This window comes from Castor canadensis, chromosome 1, assembly GCF_047511655.1.
Source record: "Castor canadensis chromosome 1, mCasCan1.hap1v2, whole genome shotgun sequence".
Lineage (NCBI taxonomy): Eukaryota > Metazoa > Chordata > Mammalia > Rodentia > Castoridae > Castor > Castor canadensis.
In genome coordinates this window covers 204,766,972-204,787,014 of record NC_133386.1, presented here as the reverse complement: position 1 = coordinate 204,787,014, position 20,043 = coordinate 204,766,972, and the positions used below count along the sequence as shown (strand labels likewise).

The 20,043-nt window shown below is 52.5% G+C and overlaps 2 protein-coding genes across 2 annotated transcripts in view; one reads left to right on the top strand and one right to left on the bottom strand.

Moving 5' to 3' along the window:
* The window catches only part of Tesmin (testis expressed metallothionein like protein), a 31,688-nt gene extending 19,605 nt beyond the window's left edge, over window positions 1–12,083 (top strand). Inside the window, exons 7-10 of the mRNA XM_020184986.2 lie at window positions 4,850–4,952; window positions 6,574–6,711; window positions 9,069–9,244; window positions 11,162–12,083. Of these exons, the coding sequence (XP_020040575.2) occupies window positions 4,850–4,952; window positions 6,574–6,711; window positions 9,069–9,244; window positions 11,162–11,366 (622 nt within the window). The 3' untranslated portion in view covers window positions 11,367–12,083. The remainder of the gene's footprint in view (window positions 1–4,849; window positions 4,953–6,573; window positions 6,712–9,068; window positions 9,245–11,161) is intronic.
* A 2,202-nt stretch (window positions 12,084–14,285) lies between these two features.
* Gal (galanin and GMAP prepropeptide) lies at window positions 14,286–19,626 on the bottom strand. The gene is made up of 5 exons (XM_020184977.2): window positions 19,387–19,626; window positions 19,009–19,063; window positions 16,753–16,839; window positions 16,207–16,284; window positions 14,286–14,532 (listed from the first exon to the last, which is right to left on the bottom strand). The coding sequence occupies exons 1-5, from the start codon at window positions 19,465–19,467 to the stop codon at window positions 14,462–14,464; spliced, it is 372 nt and encodes a 123-aa protein (XP_020040566.1). The 5' UTR covers window positions 19,468–19,626; the 3' UTR covers window positions 14,286–14,461.
* Window positions 19,627–20,043: the final 417 nt, after the last annotated feature.

The window sequence follows — 20,043 nt, the reverse complement described above, 5'->3', positions numbered from 1 at the left end:
GCCATCTCGCACAGAGCTGCACGATCTGACCACCGCAAGGAGCGCACAGCTGCACTCTGGCTTCTGATGCTGCTTTGCCTTTGCCTCTTTCCCCTGGTGTGTTTTGGGAAATTTGCAGCAAGGGCAAAGTAGAGGGAGCCAGAGTGGCGCGTAGTCAGGAGGCTCCCACGCCACCTCTGCCAACTGGAGGCGGTAACAGGGAAAGCCGTGGGCTCAGCCCTTGCAGACAACATGCGTGGTAGCATTTTTCCTCACGATCCACACCTGTGGCACAAATCCTTTGAGCTGCCCGTGATCACAGGCGCAGAGAGGACAGCACTGAGCCCGTTACACACCCTTCCTCCCAACACTTTCACAGGGAGACAGCGGAAGAACTAGGCAGTGCAAAGAGCAGGTGCAAAGTCCCTGTGGCACAGAGTTGAACAGTGCTGAGCACAGAAAGGGGACACTTCACTTATGTAGTATTGTTTATACAGGTGCTCCTCATGTACCATGGGCTGTGTCCCAGTGAGCCCATGTGCATTTCGTACACAAATCTGCTAAATGTCACAGTTCATGAACGCACCGGACCTTCACACCACTGAGAAATGAAGAACCACAGATGGAGCCATCGTGAGCCGGGGACCATCTGTATTTCCAAAGTTTCTTTATAAGAGGAGATATTAACTAGATTAAGAGGCTCATAGTGAATGGAGCACCATGCAGCCAGTAAAATGGTGTGTGAACTTATGGACATGGGAAACCCTCAATATATTGGTAAGTTATAAAAGGCAGCTGTTAGTTGATTACTGACGTAGGCAAGTGATAAAAGCACACCGAAACAGTATATAGAAGATGGCCTCTCTTTTATTTACACATAATGTGTGTGGGAACAACATATCCTTATTTCAGTATGTATGGTTTTATAGAAAAAGCCTGAAATATAATCATGTGATAATCTCTAGGAGATGGGCTTCTGATGATAATTTAGTTTTGCTTATTTATATTTTTAAAAATGTTCTACAATAGATGTGACTTACTTGGGCCACAAATAAAATTGGTAAGAGCTGGAGGCAGAATCGGGAGACTTGTTGGCTCCGTGGTTGTTCCTGGGTGGGGGAGCCGTGGGCATGGGGGGGAGACCGAGTGGCAGAGGAGTGGGTGACGGGGAGAGGTGAACCCTGCCGAGCGGGAGCGAGTGTAGCCCAGGCCGGTGGTGCTCAGGTCCTCGCACGCTGTGGTGGGCTGCCTGCCACAGCCACGGGACACACAAGTCCAAGGGGATGGAGTGAGCGGGAGGGCCCACCCTGTCTGATGCTTGGGAAAGAGGGACTCTGGGGGCTGGAGCACAGGACAGAGAGCAGGTTCGTGACATCAGTTTCAAAATGCAAGCAAGTGGTAAGAGTTAATGAAGCCACTGAGCAGAGTTGTGGGGAGCAAGAAATGGGCCCACCGGGGTCTCGGTGAGCAAAACTCTAGCTGTTCTCGGAGCTTTGAGAATCTCGTCCTGCTGCCTTCACGTCCCGAAGCACAAGTCGGATGGAGCCGGGTCACTCGCCTTTCTGCCTGCTGCTTCAGAAGTTTTCTTTCTGTCTGACTTTTCGTTGCTCTGAGGTTCTTGGTGTCCAGCATTCATCAGTTCTGGAAAACTCATGCTAGTAAAGCCACTCAGATGCCGGAGAGGAGGTGTGCCTGGACGCTGGCTTTCCAGTTTGGTGCTCCCTGCTAGCCCTGGTTCCTCTCCCTGATCACACACTTCCCAAACCAGACGTGAGACGCATTTGCTTAGATCAGTACTGAGTACTTCACTATGAGCACCTTAGCCCGTGCTGAGACTTGCATGTGTCGCCTTCCCTGGACTTCCTTACCTCTGTCCTTGGATGAGGGCTTAGTTAGCACTTTTTCTGCATACTCAGCCCCGGTTTCCCCTCACTCCCGCCTTCTTGTGCACCAGTCTTCTCCACCTACACGTGAGCAGGTGTCCAGTCCCTTCTATCTTGACTGCCCTCCCTGTTGAAGGACTTGGCTCCTGGCCTAACTCACAGTCCCCGCCTTGGACTCCCTTTGATCCCTATGTGAGGGCCTGGCCCCTCAGTCCCAGGCCTCGCCCATGGCTCCCCTTGTTTTAAGGAGCTGCCTGAGAAGGCGCACACAGGAGGTTTTCGTCACGCACGTGTCTAGAGCAGTCGTGGCCTGTTGTGGATGATTTGGATTTGGAGCAGAACTTGAACGTGGAACATCATTTTCCTTCAGACTCGAGGGTTTTGCTGCATTTCTTGTAGTTTCTAATATCAGCATTGATATTCTGGCATCTTTCTTTTCTCTTTTCTTTTTTAGACGGGGTCTTGCTATCTAGCCCCGGCTGGCCTCAAACTCACAATCCTCCTGCCTCAGCTGGGATTACAGGCATGAATCACCATACCAGCACATTCTTTTTATTGACCCTTTGTATGAAACGGGCTATGTTCTTTCTAGAACCTTCTCTGTGTTCCCAGTGCTCCAAAGTTCAGCGAGGCTGCACCTTGGCTTAGTGTCTTTCCTTTAGTGTTCTGATCACCTGCAGCCCTTTCACTTCAGCTCTCCCGCACTCCTCAACTTTACTGTTCTGGAGCTCTTAGGTTATAAATGTTGGACCTTCCGACCTCGTCCTCTCCTATTGATCTTTACTCTGCCAGTCCTCGTTTTCAGGGTTCCTCCTAAGTTCTTCGTCTCTGGGGTCACAGTTTTATTTTCTAGAATGGCTTTTTTACATTCTGATTTTCTAAAGCACCACACTCTTGATGAACTCAACACTGTTTTTTGATCTCGGGGCTGTGGTTGGTCCTTCCAGTTTTCCTGTCCCCACATTCTCTGCTTCTGTAGCCTGTCCTTCCCACTGGAGGGTCCCTCTGGGGTCTGCTGACCTTTGGGGGTCACCTGCTTGAGACACAGGCTGCCTGGGTGAGTCGTGGTGACTTGGCGGGGCTCGCTTTCAGCGACTTCATCTAGGCTGATAGGACAAAGCCACTTTGTGGGAACGCAATTCTTGGCCTCTCTGGGGTTTTCTCCTGGGCTCTAAGACAGCTTTGTTCACTCCCTGTTAGAATTCTAGAAGCTGAGTAGAAGAAACTCAGGGCCTTTGTGCACTACGGGATCAGCTCCTCCATTGTCATAACCCAGAGAATAACCTCCAGGCTTGCTGTGGTGGTGGCGGTGGTGGCCACCAGTGCTGGCAACAGGAAGGGGCCAAGGGACCTCATGGACAGAGGTACAGCCAGGGCTCCTCTGAGTCGTTCACACAGATGGGGCCTGGCCACCACTCTTGGGGCTCCCAAAGTTGCCTCTCGTTTCTTTCTTGCTGATTTAAGGTTCTTGAGTCTTATTCGTGCTTCCCACCTCTAAACTTTCTGTCACTGTCTCCTTTCTTTCTACCCTGGTGGCCCAGGAAAGACCTGCATGTCTCTTGGCCCCCCAGAGAGGGACTGCCTCCATTCTTGCTTCCTGTGCAGTGGTCTTGTTTCCAGTTGTCCCACCAGGAGGTCACTCTAAGAGATCCCACCTGTGCTGGGGTCTCTGGTCTAACTCTCACCTTTCAGTCTGGACTTTGTCCCCTGCGTGAGCAGCACATGGGAAGCCACACTTAGGGTGACGGGGGACCCAGGTGCCCAGGACCAGCCTTAGAGCCACAGAACTCACCTGTCTGTATTCCCCAGTTCCTGGCTGGCTGGTCTCTGATGACCTCCTTTCCTGCTGGCTCAGTGTGCATTTGACAATATTCTTTAACAATATGAAAGTAATAAATATGAAAAGAATTGTGCCTGGGACTCCTGCCAAGTGGTTCTGCAGACATCTGGTCCTCTATGTGCCAGGCACAGGGACCTCCCTGTGTTCCATCGCACTGTAGCAAGTGCACCCAGTTCACAGTCTTGGGGCAGTCCCCCACCTCTGGGACTGGCAGGCTAAGCCCCATGGTTTCAGATCCCGGCTCCTGATGCTGACAGATAATAACCTGTATCGGACACGAGGGGAGCAGGGGGCAGAGCTGATGTCAAAAACCCAGGTGTGGAGCGCTTCTCAACGCATCCCCCTCTCCCCTTCCCTGCCCACAGACTGGAGCATAGAGCAGCTGGTGGGCCTTCCAGGGCCCCTGCAGGAGCAGGTTACAAACAGGATCTTAGGCATCCTGACCTTGAGGCTGAAGGGTGCCATTTGCCCAGTGAGAAATGTAAGCACGGGCCTGTGGATGCCTCTGTGCTCAGCTCAGGATGTTTGAGAACAGCAAGTGAGCAGGAGGGAACCCCAGAGAGAGGCCCTCAGCTTTCATGACCCCTGGAGTCACAGGGCCCAGACATCCCTGTGCTCACAGAGCTGATGTGTGGAATCTGAAGGGTGAACAGCCCTTGCATTTCCACGAAGAAGGGGCACAGTAGGCATCTCTCCCCCCACTCGCTTCCTTCTCTGAACCTTGTCAGAGACATGGAATGAGCTTAAGATGAAGCCCAGGCCTGGTCCCCATGTTCGGCTTCCACTCATAGCAGGGTCCACTCAAGACGCAGCTGCTGGGTGGACTGGAGAGTTGAGGGGAAATGGGTTTATATTCTTTGGTGTATCTAGTCACCAACATACTGTTCTTTGGGGAAATGGCAGAGGACCCTGGGGGACAGAGACATTGATGGCAGCTGGCATCTTCCAGGAGTTGTTTTGTTTTATAGAATCCTATATTATAAAACCAAAGGCTTTTGCTGGTCTCTCTTTCTTCTGTGTTGGTCTCTGGAGAACAGCATCCCTACTGGTCCAGTTTTCATATCAAAGGGTGTCAGGGGAATTCCTGCCCCTCCCTGGCTGACCAGGCTACCTGCACCTGGGACTCACGCTGCTTTTCTCCTCACAGGTACTGTGACTGCTTCGCCAGCGGGGACTTTTGCAACAACTGCAATTGTAAAAACTGTTGCAACAATTTGCGTCATGAAATTGAACGGTTTAGAGCCATTAAGGTAATCAATTTTTAAAAGTGTTTCAGATGTTCGTAAAATGAGCTCAGAGATTCTTAATTTCGCTACTGGGAAAGCCCGAAGAGTTGAAGGATGTCTACATCAACACTCTTCTAGCTGGGGGCACTGGCCTATGTCAAGGGGCTGTCATGAAAGCAGCCGGCAGAGAAAGCTCTTTACCCCTCACCAGCGTGGGATCACTTCATGGGTGTGGCAGAGTCCGGGAAGGTTCTGGTTCAAGAGCATGTCTTGGCTTGGGATTAGCATTTCAGTCATGTTGTAGGTGACCTTTAGTCGGAGCAGGGTAGCCTGAAAAGATGCAGACCTTCCTTCAGGAAGACGAGGGCGAACACTCAGCCTCACATATGTGAAAGTTTTATACCACTTGACTTCAGGTGGAAGGAAGATTCTAGGCTGTCCTAAAGGGGAAAAAGGTCACCTCCGGAAGCCCTGAAGGCCACTCTGCAGAAGACTTAAGTTCAGTAGCTTACAGTGGCTGTCCCTTTCTGTGAGCATCACCTCTGGGATTGGGGGACAGTTAGTCTGGGACTGTCAGCCTGTTCCAGGGAGACAATTCCTGGGGTCCTCTAGTTTACAAAGGGAAATCGAAGGCCACCAATGGCAGACTTGGGTCCACCCTGTGCAGATGGAACAAAATGATGATTCTACACCATGGTTGGTCTGTTTATTTTCTTCTAAAATAATTGAATTTCCCTCTTATGGAATAATTACTTTAAAATATCAATTTAGGGGTTGGAGGTATGGCTCAAGTGGTAGAGCAGCTACCTAGCAAAGCTCAAAACCCTGTTATGGCCAAACCTATAGGACAGAAAACTATGATGCATCTAGACTTCAGGAGAGCCGCCTTTACTCATAGAGGTAAAGGGTGTATCTACAATGAAAGTGCAAATGTTATTTTGAAAGTCAGACTTCTCAGGCATTGCTGATAGGAATACAAGGTAGTACAACCACTTTAGGAGACGGTTTGACCATAGCTCATACTAGTGAATCTTTGTCACAATGGCCCAGCGATTTCTTAGAGATATAGCCAGCAGAAAGCATGAAGACCCCCAAGAGACTTGCACAAGAACATTCTTAGCAACTCTATTTGTAATGGCAAGAAGCTGAAAACAAGCCGTCAGTGGTAAAGTACAGACAGCCACTGAGGTGTATGACAGGAATACTGCCTGTCACAGGGAAAGAAAGTTGCCAGCTAAGTGCAGCAGCCTGGCCGATGCCATAGAGAAAGAAGGCCAGGACAAGACACATTGTGCAGTTCCACTCAAGGACATCTCAACAGGCAAATTCAGAACTGTCAAAGTCAGAATAGTGGTTCCCATCCAGAGTGCACCAATAGGGAAGGGTCACCAGGGGGCCTCTGCCTTGACCTGGGTGTGGTACACAGGTGTGCACACGTCACACTGCACCCCAGGTGTGTGCGCCCACTGCCTGTCACATTTCAGTAGTAAGGAAATGCAAGAACCAAGTTAGCACCGCGGGGCAGTGCTATCCCTAGGCCTGTCTGCCATCATGGCCGTGTGCCTGCACTTCTGGTGTTGGACGGTACAGATCCCTGCTGCTAAGTGTGGGAGTTTCTTACAGAGTTTCCCATTTTCTCTCGTAGGCATGTCTTGATAGAAATCCAGAAGCTTTTCAACCAAAAATTGGGAAAAGCAAGCTAGGCGCCATCAAGCCCCGACATACCAAGGGGTGCAACTGTAAGCGGTCAGGCTGCCTGAAGAATTACTGCGAGTGCTACGAGGTGAGTGACTGGCTGGCTGCCTAGCGCTGACGTTTGAAAGACCAAGTAAATACTTTGGCTAAGTAGCTGTTCTTCCTTCCAGGATCTCTAAATGCCTCTCATATTAATCCAGATTAATTTCTCACATATCAGCTGAGCCTTAAGATGGGTGATTGGCTGAAGGCTCCTTGGAGCATGGGCTACTCCAAGCCCACCTCACGTGTCCAGTAGGGGGTGCCCAGACCTCTGCAGTACTGACCTACATGCTGGGCCTGCTCAGGGGCCACAATTTGGTGCTCTTGGAGATGGTCTGTGCCTCTTCTCCCCTGGGCAGAGCCAGGACACTCTGGTGGGGCCCTAGGGTACCACAGGTACCCATTTGCTGGGGTACTCTGGCAGGGGTAGATCCTGCCTGGCTCATAGCCCCCTCAGAGACCAGAATGGATGGTCTGTCGACAAAGCAAGGTGTGGACTCATTCTTAGAGAGAAGTCTTTTTTTCTTCAAGATTTTATGGTGGTAGACAGACTCTCTCCCCTCTTTTTATTTTTTCCCTCTTTTGCTTCCATTTTCTAGAAAGTAAAAGGGAGAGACTTCAGGCTCCATGGAAGCAGTGGGCATCCTCCTGCCTCCTTGCCTGAGGTCTTTGGGGACCCATAATTTTATTTTTAACAGGTTGTCTTAGATCCGGGTATGGCAATACATACTTATAATCCCAGGTACTCAAGAAACTGAGGCAGGGGGCTTGCAAGTTTGAGGGCCACCTGGGCAACTTAGCAAGACCCTGTCTCGAAAGAAAAAGAGATTGTCCTGGAGAGTGACATGTGCACCTGGAAGTGCAGGTGGTAATGTCCACAGCCAGCTGTGCCCACTCTCTAAGGCGGTGGGGAGGTTGCCAGGAGACCAGAGGAAATACATGGAGGCGACATGTGAAACACAGGGTTAATCGAAACCTACTACAAGGTCAAATGTCCCTGGTGGCCCGATAAGAGGGAGGGTCCACAAGGATCACACAGGGGTCCCACGGCACTGCTCGGCAGGTGCAGAAGGCTCCTGTACAAACCAGCAGTGCTGCTCGGACACCCAGTGGTGGCAGGTGACCAAGAGCACTTGTGCTCTCCCCAGCACTCCTGGACTGCCCGACTACCGCGGGGATGGGCACTGTAGCCTAGATGCCCGTGCAGCGACGTCACTGGCTCAGCATCCGAGGACGAGCTGACCCAATGTGTGTGCACGAGGCAGGTGTGAGAGGACGGCAGAGGCCCTGAAGAGGCCTCAATGAAGTGTTCTGACCTGGCCTGCTTTCCCTGTCCCCTTGACTTGGCAAGAGTCTTGGGAATGGGAAGGATGTTTCAGGGACACAGGGCTAAATGTCCTGTTTTTCTCAGTGATTGTGCGCACACAGAAAGACTCGAGCAGACATACCTCACAAGCCCCCAGCTAGGATTCTGAAAATTCAGTCTAAATATTGCAGAGGTGGTGTCATCCCAGGGAAGTGATTTTGACAAAGTGTCCTCATGGGCAGCCACCAATCATGACCCAGCCCACTTTCTGAAGGGGATATGCAGGCAAAGAAGAAAGGCCAGCACTGACTTTCAGGGTCTGGTGTTAGCATAGGGCAGACATCTGGAGAGGCCTCATGCTTCAAATGCCCAGAGGTGAAGCTGAGACCCCAGTGGTCCCTGGAGATGCGCCTCTGAGCTGGAGAAAACAGAGGGGTCCTACGCTGGACAGAGAGGAAGCCAGGAACCTCGCAGCTGGCAGTGCTGGCTTTCCAAGACCCCAGGGCTCTCATGGGCAAGGAGGTGGGGGACCCTGACCCTGACCATCCTAATCTTAGGAGGGACTAGTCAGGTCCACCCATCAGGAAGCAGGAGGGGTTCCCTAAGAACTTGGTTCCATGTCCTCCCCACCACACGATCTCTGCAGCTCATTGCACCCTCACGAGAGCCGTGGAGCGCAGGCAGGCTTTGTTCAGAACCAGTCAGATGAAGGGCTTTGCTCTTCCCCAGTGGAGGATGGACAGCCTCCCTCTTGGACTCCTTCCCCCCAGCCACACACACACCCCATTGTTGTCAGCAGAACCTCTGTGTCTGCACAGCAGCAGGACATGGGACACACCTTGCTCTCCTTACATCACCACCATTCACTCTTGGTGTATCCTTTTTTTTTTTTCTTAGCATGAAAATTGCAGACTTTACAGACATACACACACGCAGACACACACACAGACACACACAGACATACAGACACACAGACACACACACAGACACACACACACAAATATGGGCAAGGAATTATTTAAGATCCAAATAGAATATGCCAGGCTTTGGTGACTTGTAGGACAGCATAACTTTCCTGATGCATTTTATATCACCAGGCCAAAATTATGTGCTCTTCCATTTGCAAGTGCATTGGTTGCAAAAACTATGAAGAAAGCCCTGAACGGAAAACACTGATGACGCTGCCCAGCTACATGGAGATTGGAGACTTTGAAAGCAGCCATGATTTGTCACCAAGTAAATTCTCAGGCCTGCCAAAACTCAGAAAAGATAGGTAGGTACTCTACCTATCTAGCTAGGTAGGGATAGAGCTGAATTTGAGAGGAGAGTAAAAACGATTTCTGCCCTGGACAGAATGTGTGAGTCTGCAGGGGAAGGTGGGGACAGGAAAGACAGAAGAAGCCCTTGTCCCCACCTGGGCTGATCCTGGCTAGCACTTGGTTTCCTTGCAGATCCCGCTTTGGAAACTGCTTTGTCTCGCCCATCATCTTAACTTGGCCTCTTTCCTCCTGGTTGGAGGTGCCCCCTGTTTTGTACAGACCAAAGGGGGCCAGCCACTGTCACCAGCAGAGGCAGCTGTGTTCCGATGGCGCCCCTGAAGAAGTCAGGAGCCTCGTTGGCTCGGGCTGTAATACCCAGCCTGCTCCTCACTGGGCAGCAGCAAACACATCTGACACATGTCCAGACCTTTCCTGGAGGGTTATGGAGAACCATTAGTTGAACGCTTTACTATTTAATTACCTTGAAATTGTATTATAATCCTAGCAGATCCTAAAGGTTAAGAAGTGATTTTACCATATTTGAGAGTCATTTTCTTTGAGCTCCATGTTATGAGTCACGTCGTGATGTCGCAGATGTCACCAGTGAGTACATTTCCTTTTGCAAAACCAAACTCAGCTTTACTTGGTTAGAGAGACATGAGAAACACCCAGAGGCCAGATCTTTTTACCCAAGCTGGCTGCGTCCTCTGTGTTGCTCTCAGCACCCTGGGGTGATGTCCTGTGGAAGGTGGCAGTAGGCGACAGAGATCCCCTGCACTGAAGTCCAGTTTTGTTTTGTTTTGTTCCGTACTAGGGATTGCAACCAGGGCCTCACACATGCTGGGCAGGCATTCTACCACTGGAGCCACACCCCCAGCCCTTTTTGCTCTGGTTATTCTGAAGATAGAGTCTCCATTTTTCCCCAGGCCAGCCTAGACCACTTATTTCACACTTGCTGCCATCACTGGGATGACAGGTGCACACTACCACACCCTCCTTTTTTTCTATGGAGATGGGGTCTCACACAGTCTTTTTGCCTGGGCTGTCTACAACCATGATTCTCCTGATCTCAGCCTCCCAAGTAGCTGGGACTACAGACGTGAGCTACCAGTGCCCAGCTGTATTTTGTTTTTGAGACAGAGTCTCAAGCTAACTTTGTCTGGGCTGGCCTTAAACTCTATCCTCCTGCCTCTACCTCCCAAATAGCTGGGATTACAGGTGTATGCCCCATAACCCACTGTCACAGCTCTTCTTGACACAAGGGTAGCATCAACAAAAGCCATTGTGTACTGTCTTTACAGACAGACTCTGACCCACCCAGCATTTAGCTGTTTCCATAGTCCAGAACGTTCCCTTCCTCCATAAGGCTCCCCTGAGGTTTCTGGACCTCAGCCCCGCTCGGGACGCTGTCTGGGTAAGCCACACTTTTTGCTCAAGCTTGGTGGGAAAATGGCTGGTTCTAAACAACACAGTGCAGCTCTGAGAAACTTCATGGTGCAGGACCATCCTCACAGTGTGACCCAAAGTGTGACTGAAGAGTCCAGATGCTCTGTCAGAGCAGGGGCAGACACTCAGCCTGGCTGTCACACCGCCACCTTTCCTTATGCTGACCTAGCACACAGCTCACACCAAGCTGCACAACTTGACTATGGTGCCCTGTCCTATCTTGGACTCTTGTGTCACCAAGGCTTGCCCTGGCTATGGGTTCCTGAATCTCAGGAACCTCTGAGTTTGTCCGTGGACCTAACTCAGAAAACTTAGATCCTGCAGGATGCACTCGCCCGTGCCATTCCTCCACATCGGCCTTCTCTATCAGCAGAGGGGACCCAGATTATAGCGGTGACGTTCTTTAAGCTGGCGCGGGCAAGCACTGTTCTGTCAAATAGAAAAGTACGTTGCAGCTGAGCTGACCCCGCCGTCCCTTTCCACAGGCGGCCCCTGTCGTGCATCTCCTGGGAGGTGGTGGAGACCACATGTGCCTGCCTGCTGGCTCAAGGCGAGGAGGCCGAGAAGGAGCACTGCTCGGAGGGCCTGGCCGAGCAGATGATCCTGGAGGAGTTCGGGAGGTGCTTGTCACAGATTCTCCACATGGAGTTCAAATCCAAAGGGTTGAAGATTGAGCTGGGTACAATATAGTGAAGTGCGAGCGCTTGTCACCTTTGCCTCGTCAATGACAAGGAACCTCTAGTTTAGACAGTGGTCTGCAGGAGCCTAAGGCCAGTCCTCGGCAGGAGTTAAGACCAAGCTCTCCCTCAGCATGGGGCCTGGCAAGCTTTCTGAAGGACGGTGGCCAGAGCTCCTTGTCTGAGGACGGGTGTGACATAGACATTGTTTGTCAGGACCAGAGGGGAGAGAGTGGGTTCCGGTCAGTGGCTCCTACGGTCCCTGTGGACCGCTCTCTCTCTCTCAGGAAGTACCCTCCAGGGGCTGCCTGCCCCAAATAAGAAACCAGGGCGGTTTCTTGGGTTTTCTTTGTGTTCGTTTTTCAGATTGTTTACAACTAAACCCTCCAGATGGTCGTTGTGATACAACTTGAAATCTGTAGAGAACTAGTGAGTACCCAGGGAATTTCTGCAGTGTAGACACTCCCCAGTCTCCCTCGGGTGCGGGGGCAGCAGGGGTGCTGAGGGGGGCTTCAGATTGTATCTAGTTTCTCGCGTTTGTACTTGAATTGTGGAAAACCGTTATTATCCAACTAACTTGGCCATAATTACTGTTGTGACATTATCATTGCCTGTAAAATATGGCTAAAGTAACTAGCTTGTAGAAACCAGCCGGTAAGATTAGTTATTATGTTGACTATTTTGGTTCCATTGTAAGAGGAAGATGAATAAAACGTTGCAGGGGGTTCAATTGTAGTGAACTGAGAACTGACATAGATTTAAACTCTAATCACCACCTTGAAATACACCGAGATGGCATTTTCATGTCTCCATGTTTATAAACAGTATCGGTGCTTAGAGACTGTTAGCAAACTCAGACACAAACAGGCTGATGGAAGGAGGCTGTGGGGCCCAGTGACCAGGTACATCTGTGAGCCAGGCGCAGGGGACAAATGGCCTTCTGTACAGCTATGTTTGGAACAGCCTGCTTCAGATCAAGACCCTCGAAGGAGAAAAAAAATCCACTTAATTCTTCTCACTTACCAACTCCTTTTGACTCCTGGGAATCCTTACTCTGTGGCAGAAGCTAGAGATAAAGACAGCTGTCCCTTGGAATAGGTGACAGATTGGTTCCAGGACCCCTCCTCTACCTGTCAGTTACCAAAAACCTCCAGTGCTCCAGTTCCTTATATAAAAGAGTATAGAGCTGGGTGCCGGTGGCTCATTCCTGTAATCCCAGCTACTCAGGAGGCAGAGATCAGGAGGATCATGGTTCGAAGCCAGCCCGGGCAAATAGTTCTGGAGATCCTATCTCAAAAAAACCCTTCACACACAAAGGGTTGGTGGAGTGGCTCAAGGTATAGGCCCTGAGTTCAAGCCTCAGTACCACAAAAAAAAAAAAAAGATTGGGAGCATCATGGTCCAGAGACCCCCCATCTCCAAAATAGCCAGAGCAAAATGTACTGGAGGCATGGCTCAAGCACACAGTTCTGAAGGAGGAGGACAACTCTGGAGGGCTGGGAAGCAAGGCCCAGCAGGGCCTAATCAACCTGTCAGCTCCTTGGGTGAGAACAGGCAAATCAGCAATAGAACCAGAATGATTTTTGGAAGGGCAGCCCTTAACAAGGTGACCCTGGAGTGAACTGCTAGGGGCCATGTAGGAGTTTGCTGAGCCCTGGGGACATGTGCAAAGGTGAGCAAGGAAGTGACAGCTGTGGTTGGTGGTGGTGTGGAGGACTCAGTGCAGGAACTGGACAGGGCAGGCTGTGCAGGGACAGGGTGTCCTTGGTCCTGGGTGGGAGGGAGCAAGGCTAGAGAGACACAGAGGACAGGCTGTGGGCCATTGGGTTGGGCAAGCAGCCCAGGTGTCACCGCTGGACGGGCCGGGGACTTAAGAAATATGGTGCAGCCTACACAGCCCTCCTGGCCCTGGGCAGGGCCTGGTGGCCTGAGTTCGGACAAGCCCTCCAAAGTCCAGAGAGCATTAAAGAAATGTGAAAAGGAAAAAGAAGAATGAGGTGGGGGGAGGGGACGAAGTTCGGGCCTGGGCAGGGAAGGCCTCTGCACCTGAGCTGGGAGTGAGTGGGCACATGGGTCTGAAATGCTCAAACCTTAAGCCATAGAGTGGACTAGGTACTTGAGTGGGAGCAGCTGGTCTGGGGAAGGGCCATGGGAGTGGGAGGGAGCAGGTCACCAGGCCAGGGAAGCAAGGCCACATGTCCCTTGCCGTAGGTCTGAGACAAGATTCCCTCTTACGTGTGGCTGCCCCGGCCATCTGCTGGGGTAGCTGTCCCCAGAGGAGTGCAGTGTCAGTGGGCCACCCTGGCAAAGGCTCCTTAGTCCCTACTCCTCCCCAGGGGACACACACAAGCAGCCATTGTGCACGTATTGCTGCTCAGATGAGCACATACGGGGCCTTTGCAGCTTTGCAGCATCGTTGGCTTTGCTGAGGTGTCTGGCTCTTCCTCCTCGCCCGCTTTCCTGGGCGTTCTGGTAAGATCTTTCTGCTCGGAAGCCCTGGCTGTGATCTGCATCAGAGCTGTCCCACCCCCACCAACAGTCCCCCTCACCCCATGCCTGCACCCTCCTCACTTGGCTCCTTCACAAGCCCCACGCCACCCTCTGGTCTGTTACGTCCCTGGTCGATACACACTTGCCTATTCCTGTCTCCCCAGAACAGCAGCTCCTCCAGGCAGGAATTTTGTCCCTTGTGCTGTTGGTCACCTCAGTGACACACTCATCTCCATAATTATGCTTGACTCAGCTTAATAGCAAAATAACTTCATCCCTGGACACTCAGTAAGAGGTGACTCAGATGCTCTCCATGTGGAATCTGGGTTTAAGATTTATGTCCGACACCTATGATTATTATCAAGCGTTATCTTTTCAACACATGGGGAGCGGTTGTGACGAGCTGAAGTACGGAAGAATCAGACAATCCCAAGTAGTTGCTATTTTTTATTTTGTCACTCAAAGTAACCATCAAAACCAAAACTCTTACTTTGTAACAACACAGCATCAAGGCAGAGCACAGAAATGATGATTGACTCTGCATGACTTGGCATCACATGACTCTCATCTAAATGACTAAATTACCACACAGACAATCATGCCCAGGACAGTGTCATCTCAGGACTGTTCTGTGTCCTCCAAGGAGCCGGCCAAGGGGAGGCCAGGCAGGCTGTCAAGGGCCCCGGCCTCTGGAAAGGGAAGAACCACACATAGGTGTCATAACACGCACACAGGAACGGAGACCGTGGGATTCAGTCCTGACTTGGTACTCTGTGTCACACTTTGAGTGACTAAATCCCATACTTTACACTTGAAACTGTCCGACTTCTAAATTCATGCTTTGAAAAAGTGCCATTCCTGTTCAGGTGATGAAAACTGGTGTCTTCAAATTTAGCTTTTATGTTAAAAAATTTAAAACTAAAACAAAGAGCTGCCTGGCAGAGCCAGCACTGCAGGAAGTCACCAGCTTTTCTCATGGAGGTCCCCCAAATCTGCCCTGGCCTGCCAGGGGGGGACTGGGTCACTCATTTGGAGGTTTTAAGGTTGCTAACTAGCACCATCGCTTCCAAGTCGTCCTCCTGCATTCTCCTTGCCCCTGGATGGGTCTAAGCCTCTGCGACCTTAAACCTCCAGCCCTCCCACTTCTCTTCCCCTCCCCACACCTTGCCCAAAGTCCTTCAAAGCAGGGGAACATCGACCTGATCACTGCAAACGAAACGACTACATCAGAAAGATGCTAAGACTCAGCCACAACAAAACTGGTGTGCAAAATTTGACAACGAAATGTTGAAGAGACAAAATGGTCCGTTCCACACCTAACTAGTTCTGTCCCCAAACTGTCTCCCTGCTGTGAAGTGCTGGGGGCCAGCCCCTCTCCCCTGGCTCCCTTCACCATACAGTGACTGATTAAAGCAACCAGGACCAAGAGCCTCTTCTGTTAGATTCAAAGGCAGCCTGCCTGGGCCAGGGGCAAAAAAAACTTTGGAGACTCCCCATCTCACCCAATAAAGCTGGATGGGGTGGTATGCACCCAGCATCCCAGCCACCTGGAAGGATCACAGTCCAAGTCAGCCTGGGCATAAAGCAAGACTCTCTACAGAAAGCAAGAAGGGCTGGGAGTGTGGCTCAAGCCAAGCTTAGCAAGCACAAGGCTCTGAGTTCAACACCCAGTACTGCCAAAAAAAAAAAAAAAAAGGAAAGAAAAAGCAGCCTTCCTGGCAGGAGAAGCATGAAGGAAAAGTGCCATCTGAGGTCTGACCTCCTGTGGTTTGCATGTACAGATATGACTTCAGATGGCCTCCACAGAACCTGGCTTATGGCCTACCACTGCCCTAAAAGACGCGGCAGGTGTCACCATGTCACACTAGAGTGAACTGTGCCAGAAGCCCCATTCTTCCTGGTAGCACTGCTGGTCTGATGACACTGCAAGAAACAGTGTCCTGATGGTGCTTCGATCCCAGCCCAGCACACAGAATTCAAGTGTCACATGCCTGTGACACTAATGTATAGCAGTGCTTAGGTGAATGACGGGCTACTTCTCAGTGGAACTGTATGGAACCCTTCCTTTACTTTCATTCTTTTTTGACATGGTCTCGCTGTCTTGCCCAGGCTGGTCTCAAAACCCCTGGGCTCACGGTGTCCTTCTGCCTTCATCTCCTGAGTTGCTGGGAGTACAGTGCATATCATCATGTTCTTAGACTTTGTGTCCAGTGTTCTAAGAGGTGTTTTTTGGTTTTTGTTTTTTTTTTTAAGTGGTGCTGGGGATGGAACCCAGGGCCTCTTGGACGCTTAGGCAAGTGCTAAACCTCTGAGCTATACCCCCAGCTCAAGAAGGTATTTTAAACTGGAAATATTTCACATACCTTTGAGTTGCAAGAAAGTCAGAAATTCAAGAATTGTGCGCACAGCACTGCTCTCAGGCAGGGACCTGTCAAAGCTTCCTAGAAGACAGAAATGGTCAACACTCACACCTTGCCACAATGGCCACTCCTGTGCCCCTACCCGTGTCACCCATCACATGGAGGAGGTGGGTGCTGGTGGCCAGAGAGCCTCCCAGGGCCCAGGGCATCACTGCCATTCCCCAGGGCCCTTCTAGGGCAGTGGGAAGGGCTGCTCCTGGGCAGCTCTTCAGAGGCCCCAAACCACCAGTTCCTTGGTCACAAGGCCTCTGTGGCCAGTTCCCTCCCTGTGTCTGAGCTGCTCCATGGTCTTATTTTCAGGTTCACTGGTTCTGCCTGGGACAGGTTTGATAGGCGTGGTGAGGCCACATGGTCTTGGCCATAACCAGGCCAGGCACGGGCTGTGGCTGTAGATAGGAGGTGCCAGGTATCCTGACTCCCCCCTACTGCTACTGAAGCACCCGGTCATCTTGGGGAGTGACGGACCCAAGCCCAAGGCCTCCCTCTCACCTGGCTTTGCTTCGTCGTCAGGTTGGAGCTCTCGCTTGCCAGCCAGGCCATGCTTGTCGCTAAATGATCTGTGGTTGTCAATGGCATCTGCTCACAGACCAGAGAGGGAGGAGTCCGCTGTCATTATTGTGCATTACACCCTCCCCCCTCCACCCCCGGGAAGGACACGCAGGTGCTCACGACCAAAACACACACGGCTGTAAGCCAGGGTCAAGGGAGGCGCCAGCAGAGGGGCTGGAAGTGGGTAATTTAGGAAACAAAAGCAAGGGGGTTTCTGACTACTGAGTCTGGGTGATTCGTGGCACCTACAAGGCTAGAGGAAGAGAAATGAATTCTCTCTTTGGAGACAGAGCTCTTGACACTAAATTTATAGAGAAATTAAGTGGCCTATCTCAGAGACGCCCCATGGGACCATCATACCTGGGTGTGGGGGGCAGTAGCTCTGGCCTTAGAAGTCCAGGCACACCATGGGGCTGAGAAGCACCTAACACAGAGCCAGTCTACAGCGCACTTCTGCTGAGCCAAGTGGAGAGCAGCATGGACTTGACCGTGCACACTAGCTTGGTGTCTATTCAGACTCAAAAGCTTTTTGGTAAGAATATTTTCAATATGGCATAGTGACAGGGATTTCAGGGGACAGTGCTTCCTTTCTGCAGGGACCAGCCTGTCTCTGCACTCATCTCCTGCTCCTTCCTGTGAATTCCAGAGCAGAGAGCAAGTCCTTGCTCCCTGGGTCTTGGGGTGCTTGTCTGTAAACGCAGCCATGGGGCTAGGGGGACTTTAGAGCCCCCCTAGCCCCAACAAGAATCCCCAACATGGACTCTCTGCCTGGTTAATGTAACAAAATGATCACACACATCCAATGTCAAATGCAAGGTTGAGACACCCAAGTATCACACCCCTAGTGTGATGGGCGGGTGGTGGGAGTGGCTGACACGCACTTGGATGAAGTGTTCACAGCCCCAACCGTGGCACAGCTGTAAGCTGGCCAAAGTCCTCTGACTCCCCCTCTTGCCCAGACTTGAGCTGTCAAAGCAGAGAAAGTGCTAACGACACAGGTCCCCTTGGGACAGGAGACAGACCCCAAACAGCCCTCCTGGGGGCCTGGGGGCTGTGGCCTGGGTTGAGGGCAGGCAGCTTCTTCATGAACTTAGGTGTCCATGGAAACAGGCAGACTCCCCATGAAAGGCATGTGGGCACCTCAGCCTCCCCTGCTGGGGTCAGGGGGAAGCCCACCTGCCTGCCAGTCCCTGCAGGGGTTTCTACCAGCCAATGCCCTGTCCTGTGCATGTAAACCCGCTCACTTCTGCTAGCCTCCTCACTTATGTATTTCAGCCATTCGAAAATATCCCAAGTCCTGCCGTGAAGATGCTTGAGACAGCCTCTGACCACGAAGCAGTGGGGACAAGAGAAAAACTAGGGCAAGGGACCATTAGGAGTCCTGGGGATGACAGTAGTCCTGGAGAGGGAGAGGGAGAGGGGACAGGCTTGAGCAAGAAGGGAACCATCTCAGTTTAGTTTTGAGGTGGGGGTGGGGGGTATTTGGGCTACTCTCAGGTTATTGGCAATTGCCTGGAGATGGAGCCCTCACTCAGGTGAGGTCAGTTGCCTTTCAGGTGGATGAGGGTGTTTAGGGAGGCACCAGGGACCTGGGGAGAAAACCCCAACAGCTCCAAGGAGCCTCCAGGGCTGTAGCCTGGGGAAGCTTGAGCAAAGGTGGAAGAGGGATCCCACCAAGGGCCGGGGAAGTTGCACCAGAGGAAGAAGCTTCTGGAAAGAACAGTGCTACTGTCAATGTGCAGAGGTCCCTGGTGGGCCAGGAGAGGTGTCAAAGGGGCCTAGTGGGGTGGGGCAGCCCTCAGAAATAGAGAAAGGGGAATGCCAGGCAGATGAGGCACTCAGGCTGTGACCAGCTGCAGCAAGGAGGACTGGGGTTGGAGTTCCACGGATGGAAGTACCCCAAGCCTGGGGTGGGGTAGCATCAAGAGACCCCAGGAATTCATCCATCTGCTGTAGGTGAGGACAGCAGAGTAGAGGAGGAGACAGAGGAAGAGGAAGGCTAACTTTTGGGGAGTGGGAGAGGAGGCTCCCCAGGGATTTAGGAGATAAATTTAAATCAACAGTTGGTTAGGCTAGACTGTCCCCTTCCCCTTTATCTACAATTGGACATCAGTGTCTCAAAAGATGATGACAATATTCCACAAAAAGCAGGACCAACAAAACAGAGTTGGTGACCAATCACAGCGTGTCACTTACGTGGGCCCAGAAGGTAGCCGGCGCTGTTAAGGGTCCAGCCTCTCTTCTCCTTTCCCTGGAGCAGGAGAGAAGGGGGTCAGATGGGCGGGTGGGCAGAGGGAGAGGGAACCCACCAGGCTCTCCAGGCCCCCTGGCTTTTCCTGGCTGCACCCAGCATCGCTCATCTTGCAGGCTCAGCTTCCCCGCAATGAGCCTGCCATGGTGGGGCTGTCACCCCAGGGTGTGTCATGCGGGAGCCCTCAGCCGTCCCTCCCAGCCTGCAGGTCCTGGGGACCCTTCTCCTGGGGACATGCCCCCTCCCTGTATCCAGAATTACTGGTTCTTTCTCCCAGAATAAACCTCCATCCTCATCCCCAGGCTGCTGTCCCCAGCACTCACCGGTGACCCGAGTCCCAGACTGGCGGTCAGGGCTGTGGCCAGCAGGAGCGCGGCGAGCAGGAGGGCGCCGCCTCGGGCCATCTGGAGCGAAGGACGCGGGGCGATGGGGACCCCGAGACTCGAGCGGCGGGTGGCGGCTGTCGCGAGTGGGGTCCGGGCGTCGGATCGGACGCGGGTCGGGAGGCGCTGGGCGGGCGCTCACCGCATGGCGCGGGGCTCGGGCGGCGGCGGGAAGCGCGGCGCGGGGACCCTCGACGTGGCCGCCACCCGAGCCCCGCCGCTATTTATGCAGCGCGGGAGCCGCCGCGTCACCCGGCTCAGCGCCGCCTCCCGCCCCGCCGCCCGAGTGACCGGAACTCCGCTCCCCGCACCCGCAGCACGGGAGGTGGGCGGCGGGGCTGATCCGAGGAAGACACCCCCAACCTCAGGTCGTGGCTGAGCCCCCACCTCGGGTCCATCCCCACACCGGCCAGGGCCCAAGCGAGGCTCCGTCCAGCTGTCCTGGGACGCCCCACGCAGAGTGGCCCCCCAGCCATGCTCCCTGCCTGTGGTGCTGTGCGCTGGGGTGGGGGAGCCATGGACGGTGGAGAGGACAGAGCTCCCCACACCGAGCCCGAGGGACCCCCCCCACACACACACACTTGTTCCTAAAAGGGG

Coding starts and splice junctions, on each gene's coding strand:
- Gal (XM_020184977.2), bottom strand. CDS start 19,467: ATGGCCCGAGGCGGCGCCCTCCTGCTCGCCGCGCTCCTGCTGGCCACA. Junction 16,285..16,752: donor TGACGACGAAGCAAAGCCAG/GTGAGAGGGAGG, acceptor TCTGTCTTCTAG/GAAGCTTTGACAGGTCCCTG. Junction 14,533..16,206: donor GACTTTCTTGCAACTCAAAG/GTATGTGAAATA, acceptor TTCCCTTTCCAG/AGGCCGGGGCCCTTGACAGC.